The sequence below is a fragment of the Vulpes lagopus genome, chromosome 16, assembly GCF_018345385.1.
Source record: "Vulpes lagopus strain Blue_001 chromosome 16, ASM1834538v1, whole genome shotgun sequence".
Classification (NCBI taxonomy): Eukaryota; Metazoa; Chordata; class Mammalia; order Carnivora; family Canidae; genus Vulpes; species Vulpes lagopus.
The window spans coordinates 28,927,743-28,941,372 of NC_054839.1; the positions used below are offsets into that span (position 1 = coordinate 28,927,743).

Genomic DNA, 13,630 nt, shown 5'->3' on the forward strand with positions numbered 1-13,630 from the left:
AAGGCAGGCACTCAACCGCTGAGCCACCCAGGCATCCCGAAAAAAAAAAATTATGATTATAGTTATGGATCACAGAATCTAAATTATATGAGGAAGAATATAAGGACATCAACAGAGAAGAGGTCGATGTGGGTGGGGTACCTAATATGAAAAAGTCAGAGGATGGGTGGCAAAAGTGAGCACAAGAAACATACTGGTAAAGGTAAGGACTAGGATGCCCAGAAATTAAGATGGGGGACACAGGAAGATCAGTAAAAATAGAAATAAAAAGAAACAAAAACAGAAATGAAGAGGTCAAGGAATAGACAGGAGAGTGCCACTTCATCAAAAACGACACACATAATTAGTGATAGAGAAGATACTAAAAAACAATCTATTCACGCAAACACACTCAAACTCAGAGAACTATTTTTGACATTACTGAATGTACTGAGAATTACCAAAAGTGATATTCTGAAAAGGGACGAATCAGACTGCCTTACCCTCTGAGCTGTCTCTGCTGCTGCAGCTGCCATGGCAGCAGCTTTGGCCTTCTCAGCTTCATCGTATGTAGGAAGGGAGGTAGCAACACTGTAGGGAGGTGGCACAGGATAAAACTCACTGTAAACTTCTGAATCTGAAGACAAGGATTAAAAAAGGATAACCATTAAAACAAACTATTTAATTAAATTTTTATAGCCAAAAACAATTTAATAATTTACAAAAGACCATTAAAGACTATTACTGCTTTTTGTAGTCCTAATAAGTCTCTGCAACATATAAATCACTACAACTATATTTATTAGTTTAGCCTCATATTTATTATAAAGGGAAAAAACTGACAAATATTATCTAAAGACTGATATACAAAATAAAATATCAAGAATGAAATTCTTAAAGTCTATGTACAATGAAGGTGAGAAATTCACTGCATAACAAGAATCTTCTGTGCCTACTGCTATGCTCAAAAGAATTGAATTTACATGCTCATACTCTCACAGCCAAAGAAACAGAAATATCAGGAATAACACAACCATTTAATACGTCACTTTCGTATACATTAATCTTAGCAACTCTGAGTTTCAGAAAAGTAATTTGCACAGTATTGCACAATCAGTAAGTAGCAGAACCCAGGGATTTCCTGATTCCCCCATCTGCTCTGATAATATTGAGGTTCATTTTTCTACAGGCAGTTTTAGCAACTGCCTGAATCTCTTCGGCAAACTCAGCATCTCTCATTGCTTAAAAAAACAAAAACAAACAAACAAACAAAAGCCTGACAATTCTTAGCTCTTTTTCACTCTCCCGCCCATCAACCTAGTTTTTTTAGACTTTTTTTTAATGGGTAATTTCTCCCTCCCCAATTTTTAAACTCTCTTTAAAATATGACCTCCAGAAACATAACACAGAAGTCCAGAGTGCTAATTAAAAAGAAACAAAACACCTGCATCACCTATCACCATCTTAAGCAGTACAAGTAAAATGATACATATAGGTCAAAACTGATTAGATTTATGCTAGAATCTCTGCCATGAAAAACAAGTAGGTTCTCATAGTAGTCCACGCTATAATTTCTGTGATTTCCTCATTGTAACTACAGTATTTGTACATTTTCTCCATCAGAACTTTTTGCATTTCCAACATGAGAACACATTTCTTTCTAGCAATACTTTTCCTATTATATTTTAATGTATATTGACTTTAAAATAAGTTTTGCTAATGCTATCAATAAGAGCTAAAGATCTGGGATCCCTGGGTGGCGCAGCGGTTTGGCGCCTGCCTTTGGCCCAGGGCGTGATCCTGGAGACCCAGGATCGAATCCCACATCAGGCTCCCAGTGCATGGAGCCTGCTTCTCCCTCTGCCTGTGTCTCTGCCTGTTTCTCTCTCCCTGTATGACTATCATAAATAAATAAAAATTAAAAAAAAAAAAAAGAGCTAAAGATCTAAAGCTGGGCAATTTTTAATCCAATGACAGGAAGTGCTAACAGCAGTGTACTACTGAATGTTATCCACCAAAAAGGCACAAGAGTCATAAATTCTTAGAAAATACTTATTCAAAAAAAAAAAAAAAAGAAAATACTTATTCAGATGTAAAAACACCACACGTGGTCAAGTAAATAGATTTCTTCAAAGTTCTGAAGACTAGAAGGAAAATTTAAGTGAAAGCAATGAATTTTAAGGCACTAACATTAAAAGTAGAAATGTAAAAACTCGAACAATGACATACATTATCCAAGAAGAGAGATCTTTTATATTAACAACAGATATGTAAGTTTTCAAAGTTTAAACTCCCACGATAGACAAAAATATCCTAACCAGTAACAGATGAAAGTTGGGAAAGAGCACTATTTTGCTACTGCTTTAATTTTCACTGGTTAATTTTACTTATTTTCTGTCTACCCTTTAAGGTAGCAGTTCTCAACCAGAAAATTTAATGTTTGAGGGGCTCCAGTCCCAGCTCCTTAAGTTGTGTGACCTCAAGCAAGTCACTTAAGCACTTTATGAAGCTCTACATTTTCATCCATAAAACTGACCCAGAAAGGCTATTACTTGCTGTATGACAGAATTTAAAAGTATTCAAGAGGACTCTGTAAGCTGTAAAAGCATTATACAAATGTCAACTATTATTACTGATGCCGCTCAGATCTGTAAGCCCAGTTGGAAAGTAACTGACTGAAGAACATAACCTCCACAGAAAATCGGTACTGTCAATGCTTAAAATACAACACTAAAAGGCTGAAGAAAAATAGTATCAATTGTTTTCATTAAAGAGATGCAAACTTCTAGAACTTAACTCTTGTGCTCAGTAACAGTCATGAATGGTCTTTTAGTACAGTTGTAAAAATAAAATTTTGAGACTAATAGTCACACACATTATAAGAATAATTGAACAGCCAGGTAGCAGGCTCCACTTGTCTTACAACTGAAAATTACCTACCTTTAAAAATGCCATGCTCTATTATCAAAACTATTCTAGAGCATAGAAAAATGAGAAGTTTCTCAATTCATTCTATGTTGCTTCCATAATATTAATACTAAAACATAAGGATAGTACATAAAGATCCCACTAATGAAACTGTAAAATTTCTAAAAAAAATATTAACAAATCTATATCCAGAAGAGATGAGAACATGGTGATAATTTATTCTAAGAGTAAAGAAATTGGCTTAAAAATTAAATCTATTAATAACATATTTCATTACATTGAAAAGTACAGGAGAAAAAACATTTAATTTTGTGATAAGGTCCCAAAAAAGATGACTTCAAGGTTTTTGGCCTACTGGAGCCATTTACTGAAATGAAAAAGAGTGACAAAGGAAAAGGTCTGGTGATAGGGGAAGAGGCAGGAGACAGTTGTGACGGTGCTGAAACTCACTCTACTCGTTGAAACTCTTCTCATCAAGAGGTAGAGACTAATTCTTTTTTTTTTTTTTTTTTTTTTTAGAGACTAATTCTTGAATAAAGACTAAACCTGGCGACTCACTTCTAACAAACCAAATGTGGCAGATATGACACTGTGTAACTTTTGAGGCAATGCCATAACAGGTGACAGAGCGTCTTTTGTTTCTTTTCTTTTAAGATTGTATTTTTTCATGAGAGACACAGAGAGGCAGAGACACAGGCAGAAGGAGAAGCAGGGTCCTCGCAGGGAGCCCAATGCAGGATTCGATTCCAGAACCCTGGGATCAGCCCTGAATCGAAGGCAAATGCTCAACTGCTGAGCCACCCAGGCATTCCAGTGATAGGATTTCTATCTGGCTTTCAGAATGCTTGTTCTTGAAACCCAGCCTCCATTCAGGCGTGAAGCACAGGCCAAAATGAGAGGCCACATACAGGTGTTCTGGCCAATAGTCCCAGCTGAGGCCCTGGCTGAAGCCTACATCAGCTGCCAAATATGTTAATAAGGAAGGAATCAAGGTGACTTGAGCTCCAGGTCACCACAAGACAATAATCACATGAGATCTTGGGAGAATACTGCATAATTGAGCCTCCCCCCACCCCAAAATCCACGAGAACTAATAACAATAAATGGTTCTACTCCATTTAGCTTGTTAAACAGCAGTGGCAATGGTGGCCAACAACAAAAAAATTACAATTTTAATCTTACCATCATCATACACAAACATCAGCAAAACAACTGATTTTCTTTCTTTAAGACTACTATCAAATAGGTTTTGTTTTTTTGTTTTTTTAATTTAGGATAGCAAATTCACTCAACTATATTCTGGAAACTCACAGAATAATAAGAAGAAAATTCAGCCCATAATAAATTTTAGCAAGCACCAATCCAACTATTAAATTATAAGATAAATAAAACTGCTATAGATCAATATAAAAACTGTCCATCAAACTTGGCACTAAACAAGCATATTGATCTAAATAAACATTATATACAAATAAAAGGAGTAATCATTTATTATTTTATTAGTGAGAAAACCTTCATAAAGATGATTTTCAGTAACTGCATAAAATTGTAAATGAAAAAAGTAAATGGTTTGGTCATTCTACCAATCCATGTGGTCTAGATAAAATCTATAGAAGCAGAAATGGTAATCAGAGAAAGCTGGCAAGAGTTTAAGACAGATAATGATATTAATTATAGAATAACAGATAAGAAAGATGAAATATTCTAGTGAAGGGTTTTTTTAATATTAAAATTTTTTATAAGATTTAAAGAATGCTTCATAATGAATGTATAAAATATTTAGAGGTTATTTATAATAGTACATAAAAACATATTTTAAATGTTTCTTAATTATATAATGATTAACTTCAAGAAACATGTGTTGGTGAGGATCTGGAGAAAAAGGAACAGTCATGTACTGCTGGTGGGAATGCAAAATGGTGCAGCCAATGGTGGAAAACATTATAGAGGTTTGAAAAATTAAAAATAGAACTACCCTATGATCCAGTAATCACACTACTGGGTATTTACCCAAAGAACAGAAAACACTAATTCAAAAGCATATATACACCCCTGTATTTACTATAGCACTATTTACAATAGCCAAATTATGGAAGCCGACCTAGTGCCCACTGATAGATGAATGGATAATGATATATACATATGCACACAATGGATTATTATTCAACCTTTTAAAGAAGAATGAAATCTTGCCATTTGCAACAACATGGATGGAGCTAGACTATATAATGCTAAGTGATATAAGTCTGTCAAAGAAAGATAAATACCACAGAATTTCACTCATATGTGGAATTTAAGCAAAACAAAGGAAAGAAAACACAAAGACATAACAAAAAAAAAAGACTACTAACCACAGAGAACAAATAGATGGTTAGCAGAGGGGACGTGAGTAGAGGGATAAGCGAAATATGAGTGGGATGAAGAGTACACTTATCATGAGCACTGAGTAAAATACAGAATTGTTAAATCACTATATTGTAAACCTGAAACTAGCATACCACTGTATGTTAATTCTACTGGAATAAAAGTAAAAAAAAAATATATATATATATATATATTTATATAATATAATAATTAATTTAGCATTACTGGGAAAATATAAATTGTGGCCAGAGAAATAGATGACGGTAGTTCTCCAGAATGACCTGAAGATATACAATGAATAGTAGGACGCAGGAACCACTGCTTCCTGTCCAGGCATTATTACCGTGTATATGATTAAATTATGTGCACCCTTCACCTCTGTTCATACATACCACATTCCTGCTCACATTCAGCATCAATAACAACTTGTTTTATAACTATATAAGTAGATATACACAAACACAAATATGTATGTGTGTGTATATATACATGTATCTATATGTGCATGTGTCTATATATATATATATATATATACATAAATGAATTTTGTGCATATACAATTTATTTATTTCTTCCAAAAGGAATATGCTACTCCATTAGAAATAGATTCTAGAAAAAAAAAAAAATAGATTCTAGTAAGCATAATAAAGTTTATACTTGTAATTTTTTTGAAAGCAAAAATAAGAGACAAGTAATTAATTTATGAGTAAGTATTTTACAAACTGTCCTTCAGAAAACCTTTCTTAAAAAATATATATATAAAACCAGGAAGCGTCTTTAACAAACTCTATAATTAAACAAAACCACACTAGTTTAAAAAAAAAAAGCCTGAACTACTAAAAGTATTACTAAATGTTTGGTACTAAAACAATACCTGAAGTTGTAGGTACTTCCACAGTAATACTACTATAAGGTGGAGGAGAAGACTCCGTTTCAAGTACCGATGCTGAAGGAGTGGTCTGAATGATCTGCGGTGTTGGGTTTGAAGTTGATGATTGTTCTACAGCCGATGACTCTGAATTATCCTCTTCATTGTGAAGCTAAGAGAACAAAGAAAAAGAAGTATTAATGTCATTCTGATTATTATTTTAAAAAAAATTTTTTTAAAGATTTTTACTTATTCATGAGAGACAGAGAGAGAGAGAGGCAGACATAGGCAGAGGGAGGAGAAGCAGGCTCCATGCAGGGAGTCCGATGCAGGACTTGATCCTGGGACTCCAGGATCACACCCTGAGCTGAAGGTAGATGCCCAACCGCTGAGCCACCCAGGCGTCTCTATTTCTTTAAATTTTAAGAGAATTTTTAAAGATTATTTCAGGGAAAGGATCATTTTTTAGCTAAAAACAAAGTAAAACCATTTAAAAAGATGAACAAAATTTGTAAGAGACTTAGTCATGAAGAATTTAAATTTTGGTTGTTTCTTTACAGTAAAAATGAAGTTCAAATTAAGAAAGCATAAAGAAAAAAATCATGACTACAAATAGATTCAAATTCATTCAATCCTACCATAAATATTGTCTACCATGTATTAATCACTATGTACTATGATAAAAAGTAAAGCACCTAATAATAAAACCACAATACCATTTCTATTACACTAGTATCTAGCATAATTGAAAATGTAACCTGAATTAATAAAATGAAATAATAATCATTCCAAAAATGTAGAATACTCTGATGTTTTTCTCAAATACCAAAAGAATTACTTATAAAGCAAGATCAATCAATCCAACGTAAAATCCTGGAAGATGTTCTTCAACACAACATATTTATTGAAAGCTCAGTAAGTGCAAGATAATATTTTGGATCTGCAATCGTTTAACTCATTTAATCCTCACAACAAATCTATGATATAGAGAATGTTATCCCATTTGACAGATTAAAAGGGTGGGGGTGAATACAACCTTGAAAATGTAGACATCTAAAGTAACTTGCCAGACATCACAGCAGCTAGGAAGGGTAAGGCCAGGAATCAAACCTAAGCAGTAGGGCTATGGACTTATTACTTCATTTAGAAGTAATCTTTTAAATGCTCATTTGTTAGGAGATGATAATAACAACATGTAGGCAAACTAACTATAGGTCAACCAAAAGCATCAATACTCTAAAAAAGTGACTCATCGAAAAGGCGTGCCTTGGTACTCAGTCTGTTAAATAGACAACTGCCTTTGGCTCAGTTCATAATCTCAGGGTCTTGGGAATGAGCCCAGCCCTGCATCACATAGGGCTCCCCGCTCAGTGGGAAATCTGCTTCTCCCTCTCCCTCCGCTCCCCACCCCCTCAGGATTTCTCTCTCTCTACTAAATAAATAAAATCTTTTTTAAAAATTTTTAAGAGGTACTATAATTCACCTTAAATATATTCGGAAAAGATTCTTACTAGATTTTTTAAGATACTTTTAAATCCGCTAGAATCTTGGTTTGAAGAGAAACTACAGGTCTTCAACATTATTCAATTTTCATACCTTAATTTATTTTTGCACTTTAAAGAAATTCAATGTTAAAAATAATCCCCAAAATAAATTTTGTAGCAGAGCAAATCTGTACACACACAAATCTGAGTTTTGTGATGTAGTGAGAAAAAAAAAAAAAAAGAGCATGCAAATTCTTGTTCCCCCTTTTAGGAGCTTTGATAAACCTCTTTGCAGTTCCTCGGTGTCTCCAAGTCTAAGTTCAAAATGCAGCCAAAATCCTCATAGAATTGTAAAATAACATTTGAAAAGCATCTAACATTAACACCTAACACACAGAAGGCATTTAATAAATACTAGTTTCCTCCTTCCCCTCTAATTTATATACTTTATTTTGTGGCCTGAAATAATTCGGTGCTATCATTCCAATAAATAGTTATTCCCTTGCCTCAAAATATATACATATATATATATATGCAAAGTAAAACTTACTTCACTACTGTTTGTATGTGTCTTGGTAAGTGATCACACTAGCACGATACTTCTATGAGTTCATAAATTCTATTGTAACAGAACTGCCATAAACATACTTAAAATCATTCCTCAAGTTAATAAGACAAGTTTGTTTTTTTCTTTTCCCCTAACACCAAGGTTTAGGTAATAACATTTACTCACAGATAATGAATTTAAGGTCAAATAATCATAAAGTGAATTTTCTATGAGCTTTGTATTTACTTGCAGCGGTTTTCTAAGCAGGCATCACATGACCACCCTCCTGACTAGCAACACTCTGTCTTGCGTCACCAAGCATCTTCTATGTTTCCTATTACAAGGTACCCAGGAGAGTTCCATCTTTGATCATACTTTGAAGAGCAAAAATATTAGATGAGCAAGTTAAAGCAAATGAAAGTAAATATACTTATATTAAGTATATAGTATAAACTTACCATTATCAACTAAACAATTAACAGTGATGGTGTCAAAAAAAGGAAAACCACTGTCCTATCTCTATTCTTAATGCTGCAAATGTGGATGAAGTGTACTAAAGAAAAAGATCCTATATGACAAAATAGCTCTCCTCTGCTTCCTCACAAGAAACACTCCTTACCATATCAAATACATAAATGTGCTTCCCAGAATGACCAACTTATCTTAAAACCTATCCAAATGTATTCATGGGTGCCTGGGTGGCTCAGTCAGGTAAGCATCTGCCTTCAGCTCACGATCTGAGTCCCAGGATTGAACCCCAAGTTGGGCTCCCTGCTCAGCAGGGAGTCAACTTATCCCTCTGGCCCTCCCTCCGCTCATGCTTTCTCTCTCAAATAAATAAATAAAATCTTTAAAAACAGACAAAAAAGTAACTACAGATACTTTTACATACGATCTCAGAAGTAAAGCTTTAAAACTTGTAAAACATACCCTAAATTATTTCAACTGCCCTACCTCACACTTTGTTTTATTTTTACAAAATTATAATATACGGTGAACATGTCCCATGTATCAATAGTAAAATCCAATAACTCAATCAGTAATCTCTACCCACTGTGGCAGAGAACTTCCAAAATTCAACTTGTTAATTTTGATATGTTTGGTGCCTCTATAAATTAGCCTACTTTGCCTTTTAACTAAATTCATTCAAGAGTTCAAATCAAATTACATGCTCATCAAATTAATGCCATTTAATGGAAATTTTCCTTAATCATGTTGTCCAGTGGTTCTATTTTATATTCTTTAAGGATAATAATAAGCAGCCAAAAAAAGGGGGCGGGGTCAGAGATTAGTGGGATGAGAACTCCATATATACAATAATGAACTAGGAAAAAATAAATAATGAACTAGGCTCTGTCTACTGTCTACACATCACCTCAAAAGTGATACTCCTAGCTTGTCCTATTTTTGAGCCTCCTGGAAAAAACACGGGCAACAGCAAATGAAAACTAAAATATGTCTTGAATATAGTGACCAGGATGATGAAAGGTTGCATATAAAGCCACAGTTGTTTAGCCTAAAGGATAAATGACAAGAGGGCCATCTTAAGCATATTTGTAGTTAGTCCTTATTTGATGTATATGTATTATTTTTGAAATAAGACAACCATAAGCATTATGATTAACACTAGCTGAAAGTCCAGCCTTCCCATGTGTAAACTATTGTTTCTTTTCCTTTAATTGGCAGCTCTCCTTTGCTGTAGCACTTCATTCTATCTGAAGATAAAAGATTAATAACTGTGAGCATTGCTTTTTGAGAAGCTATGTTTTTTAAACATATCAAAATGAGAATGTATGGATGAACTACAGTGTTGTTCAGTGAATATCTGGAAAAAAAAAAGTTGTCAAAAAGAAAAAAAAAGTATGCAAAGAGATAATGTATTTTGGATACTACCATATTCTGACTACATTTAATACCAGAAGACAAAACTGGGAAGAGATTGTAGTTGTAAGGAGATAACTTTTAACTCTATAAAAGACTGTTAAAATTTTAATTAGATCTTTTAAATTATGAGAACACTAGCTTTTCTGTAAGGGCAACAAATAGCTTCAGGCAGATTTTGGATGAATCTCTGGCAGGGCTGCTATAACTAGGATGGCCATACAGCTGTTTTTCCCAAGACAGTCCTAATTTATACCTATTATTTCAGGGTTCCACTCAATTTAGCATTTTCTCCACCCCTTTCATTCTCAAGAAAATTGAATGATCATCCTACATATAATGGGATTTTTGCCCTTTGTATGATATTAATAGATGACAAAGGCTTCTTTGAACTCTTATATAATGTGACTCCAGCAAAAACCTATGGTCATCTCTATCATTCTATGTTGCCTTCTTTAACACCTGAATCAGAGGAAAAAACAGATTAGAGCTGCAATAAAATCAACTGGTAGAGTCAATCTACCCATTTTAATCATTCACAGAGAAAGTGAGCTATCTTATCTATGCTGCTAGGGATAAGGTAATATAGCAGGGGCTAAACAATCCCTGCAGATAGCCCAAGTGATCTAAACCAATAGCTCAGAAGGTAGATTCCCACAAGGCACTGCTGCTTGGCAAATGAAGGTAGATTTTCTACCAATAAAACTTCTAGGTCTTCCTAATGATATAAACACACTATTTAGCAAATTAACAGGACTATGTTAATTTTAGGGTTATTTCCACTAAAACATCATTGTCTCTGGACATTTTTCCATTAATAAAAACTAAATTAATGTATTAAATGAATGTTTATATTAAAAGTAAAAATATAAACAATTAGGAAAGAATATATAAGAAATGAGTATTAATAAAAAAAACTGTGAGTTGGCAAATTATGCCTAGTTTTCAGCCTCTTCTCTTGAAAGTACAGAATCCTGGTTGTAGTTTTATATTTAATACTTTCTTCTTAGTATGAAAGATATCATCATTTCATTATTCATGGTGCTCCACAAAAAGCACCATGAGCTCCAGATGCTCTGTTACCTGAACAAGTCTGCAAAACAACTGTTTAAAACTAAGTATCAAAAAAAACAAAAGAAAAAAATAAAATAAAACAAAACTAAGTATCATCAGATATTTTATGAGGGCACAACTAAACTATCTTTTAAATAAATAAGGATTGTTTCATTGTAAAATTGCTATTGTCTGTTCACATGTCAGTTAAAAAAAAACATGCAAAGAGTATATGTAACTGAATGTTTAAAATAATGAGATGTTATTTGTGTAATACACATGTGCAATCAAAATTTTTGGAAAGATAAGCAAGAAACAGGAAAGAACTGCAGGTGAGGAGAGAGACTTCATCGTTTTCTACTACTATATTTTTCACCCTAAATATAAGTTATTTTGAAATTTTTAATAAACTCAAAATGCAATAAAATGAAACCTCTAGTTTCTGGTTTGGTATATCTCAGACGCAATGAGGTAATACGTGTAAGCACTGTATTCTACGATAAAAAGCTTTCTCCCACATAAACTATTACATAATATCATTACAGCAGTCCCCCTAGGTTTATGTATATGCAATTTTCTAATAAAAATCACACAACCTGTAATTGCAGCCAAAATAATATATATTAGAAGAATGTAATACACAATATGTATCTGTTTTAAGAAAAAATGAGAGAGATATTTAATGAGACAACAGAATGATTAAAGAACAGAAGACAAAATCTATACTGCCAGACTAGACTGTTTTTCTGAGCTTTAGGCCTGTATCATTTATTACTATTAATTCATTTCTTTGAAACATTAAACATAATCACATACAAGAAAAGAACTCTGAGCTATATATGTTCAATTATTTCCATATCACACATTCTGTGCCTAGCTAACTTCTACACATCATTCAGATCTCAGATTAAAATCAAGTTCTCACAGAAGCCTTTCACATCTCCCAAAAGTAGATGAGGACTCTGTTGTACTCTTAAAGCACACTATTCTTCAGAGTACCTATCATAACAATGATTTATGTAATTGTTCATTTGCAATCTGTTTTCCCAGCTGAAGTAAGAGCTTTATAAAAGGTTGTATCTGTCTTCTTGAACACTACAAAAATAAAAGCTCCAAAGTATTTGGAGTCAACATTGGTTAAAATAAAAAAGAAATGCAAAATGGGTCACCAGTCAAATAGTGTAAAATGGAAGTCTTGAAAGTGAATAACCTATGTACTCTGACGTCTGTGTAAGAGCTACTTACTACCTAAGCAAGCGAAAGGACAAAAAGAGGGAGCAGCATATTTACATACCAAAGACCAGCAACAAACAAAGAAACTAAACAGATGGGGTAACGATTTTATAAATTTCTATTTTCAAAAGCACTCAACCTCTGGTTAAATTCCTTTTTATACGCTAAAGTTCCAATGTAAATATACTAGACCCTAAGATTCCCTCCTTAAGTACAAAGGGTTCTACAGGGCATCTCATTAGTTGTATTCATAGCTAATTAATGACAAACGTGTAACCTAATTCTTTAGTTGTTACAAATAGTAAGATTTTTTTCAAAATTGTTTAACTTATATAGATCTTACCTACTATGTATTTATTATAAATGTGCCCTACAATTCTGTCTCCTTACCAACAGGTCAAAATGATCTTAAGACAGACTTACTTGCTTGATCTCATGGTCCTCAAAAAAAAAAAGGAAGGGGGGGGTGACAGGAGAGAAATATATGAGTGTGCTATTCTATCTAACAAAGGCATTAGTAATATGATAATATAGTGCCATTGACAATATAATAGCAACTTGTAATGAAATGTTTCATTCCTATTTCCTTAATCAAATTAAATAAGAACACGCTGATAGATTTTCTGATTTGCATGCACCAAAATAAGTCAGCAAATGTGGTATCTGGTAAAGTTTAAAAAGCAAAATTGTCTAAGGAATTTGCTTCATAATAAAGAACTGAGATCTCAGACATTAAAATAGAGTAAAAACATCAAAATAGATGTCCTCAAACATGAAATAAGCCCCTTTCAGCAATCAGAATGTGAACAACTAGAGCTTTTAAAAGCAAACCTATTTAGGCACAAGAATGAAAAACAAGATCTAGTAAATTTTAATTGTAACCATTTCCTTTCAGGAAACTACCTCTTGCAAGTTTGTACTGTTTCATGATGCCCTGGGGACTTAGGGACCCTGGCAACTTCTAATTATTTAGGAATGTTTCTACCTTCCCAATCAGTTCATAACCTTCTGAATTTAGAAGTATGCTTTATTCATCCTAGTATCCCCTAAAATAGTTCAGTTTAGAGCTTCCAGTAGGCTTCACAGAAAATACACTGTTGTCTAAGCCTCCCAGAGTTTTTATTTCACCAAAGTGGGAAAAGAGAGCTTAGTCAAGAATGGATGCACTGAACACTGCAAGAGCAAGAAACATCCTCATATATTCCTATGATTTCCTCAGTGCTTTATACATAGTGGAAACCTGAAATATTTATTTAATTATCCAATTTTATGGGCACTCACCTAACTTAATAA

The 13,630-nt window shown here is 33.4% G+C and overlaps 1 protein-coding gene across 1 annotated transcript in view; it reads right to left on the minus strand.

Moving 5' to 3' along the window:
- The window catches only part of NDFIP2 (Nedd4 family interacting protein 2), a 66,709-nt gene that overhangs the window by 28,447 nt on the left and 24,632 nt on the right, over positions 1-13,630 (minus strand). The window contains exons 3-4 of the mRNA XM_041730830.1: positions 6,146-6,311; positions 483-616 (exon numbers count right to left, since the gene is read on the minus strand). Coding sequence (XP_041586764.1) covers positions 483-616; positions 6,146-6,311 — 300 coding nt within the window. The remainder of the gene's footprint in view (positions 1-482; positions 617-6,145; positions 6,312-13,630) is intronic.